The following is a 1,775-nucleotide window of genomic DNA, read 5'->3' on the forward strand; positions in this document are numbered from 1 at the left end:
AGAGCCCAACCACCCCCCCGCTTTCTGGGGGCTCTGAGAATTCTCAGCCTGGGTTTGCTGGCTGCATCCTCAGGAGCATTCAGACTCCTTCCTTCATTGTTCTTCAGGGGCATAGCAACCGAGAGGTTGGGAGACCTGTGAGGCCCTAGAAGAGTGTTTCCAGAAGTCCACTGGAGGCAGTTTTATCAGAGCCACCCCAGTGGGGTTGAGCAGCCAAGGCCACTCACGTCTCCCTCTTCCTCTTAGGCCGTGATTCCCCATTGCCCACTCTCCTCTCCTCACTCCTGTCTATTGCTAGTCATAAAAGTCACCATGCCTCAGCACCAAAAGAATCCACAATGCTTATATGATCAGTGCTTTCAGACCTGCAGTGGGATCAAAGATATGGAGGTTGACCAGGTCTCCAAGGCTCTGCAAGAGACCCATCTCTCCTCTTATCCTCTGATACCTGGCAATTCCAAGGAGGCTCCTTATGCTGGTAAACCCAGTACCCCGGAGAGTTTCTGCTCATCTTCCATTGCCATGACAACCACCTCATCAAGTGAATTGAATGAGGGTGCCAGTGGCCAAGAAGAAGCGGTTGGCACCTCACGGGCTGGGCCCACCCCCAAGAATGTGCCCATACGTGCTCTAGATGAGAAAGTGATTTCGTTGGTCAATTTCATGCTCTTCAAGTATCACATGAAAGAGCCCATGACAGAGGCAGATATGAAGGTCGTCACCAAAGAGTATGAAGACCACTTCACCGAGATCTTCCTGAGAGCCTGTGAGCACATGGAGATGGTCTTTGGCCTTGATGTGAAGAGAGTAGATCCCACCAACCGCTGCTATGGCCTCTTCATCAAATTGGGCCTCACCTATGATGGGGTGCTGGATGGCGAAGAGGGCATGCCCAAGACCGGCATCCTGATCTTTATCCTGGGTGTGATCTTCATGAAGGGCAACAGTGCCACCGAAGAGGAAGTCTGGCAAGTTCTGAATTTGACAGGGATCTATGCCGGGCAGAAGCACGCCATCTTTGGGGAGCCCAGGAAGCTCATCACCAAAGATTTCGTGAAGGAAAAGTACCTGGAGTACCGGCAGGTGGCCAACAGTGATCCGGCACAGTTTGAATTCCTGTGGGGCCCGAGAGCCCACGCTGAAACCACCAAGATGAAAGTCCTGGAATTTCTGGCCAAGGTTCATGGGACTGACCCGAGCTCTTTCCCGTCTCCGTATGAGGAGGCTTTGCAAGATGAAGAAGAGAGAGCCCGAGCCAGAATTTCCACGTGGTCCACTTCTACTTCTGGGGCCACTGCACCTTCTAGGGCCAGGTCCAGACATTTCTCTTGCTTCTAGAGAAGCCCGAGGCAGGTTTTTCACTTTGTGTTTGAGAAAGGGCAGTTAGTGTTCATAGAATTTAGGTCTGTGTTGGGGCTAAAAGGAATACGGTAGATATGCCTATGTGTTCCTACATTATTGTGTAACTGGAAAATTTATTCTTTTTTAACATAATGTATTTGTTCAAATATTGTGTCTGTAATGTAGATTTAATTTAATTTAGATTTAATTAGCTTCAGAATCTACAAGTTTATGGATGACATTGGTCACACATTTAATGTTATAATGAATTTTATTTTATTTTTTAAAAGATGTATTTATTTGAGAGTGAGAGAGAGAGAGACAGACAGACAATGAGCCAGCCAGGGAGGAGCAGAGAGAGAGGGAGAGAGAAACCTTAGCAGATTCTTTGCTAAGCATGGAGCCTGATGCAAGGCTCAATATCACAATCCTGA

General features: G+C 48.3%; 1 protein-coding gene across 1 annotated transcript; it reads left to right on the forward strand.

The window, feature by feature from the left end:
• The first annotated feature begins 312 nt into the window (after positions 1-312).
• LOC123934589 (melanoma-associated antigen B16-like) lies at positions 313-1,338 on the forward strand. Its single transcript, XM_045994743.1, has one exon. The coding sequence runs from the start codon at positions 313-315 to the stop codon at positions 1,336-1,338; it is 1,026 nt and encodes a 341-aa protein (XP_045850699.1).
• The last annotated feature ends 437 nt before the right edge of the window (positions 1,339-1,775 follow it).

This window comes from Meles meles, chromosome X (assembly GCF_922984935.1).
Source record: "Meles meles chromosome X, mMelMel3.1 paternal haplotype, whole genome shotgun sequence".
Lineage (NCBI taxonomy): Eukaryota > Metazoa > Chordata > Mammalia > Carnivora > Mustelidae > Meles > Meles meles.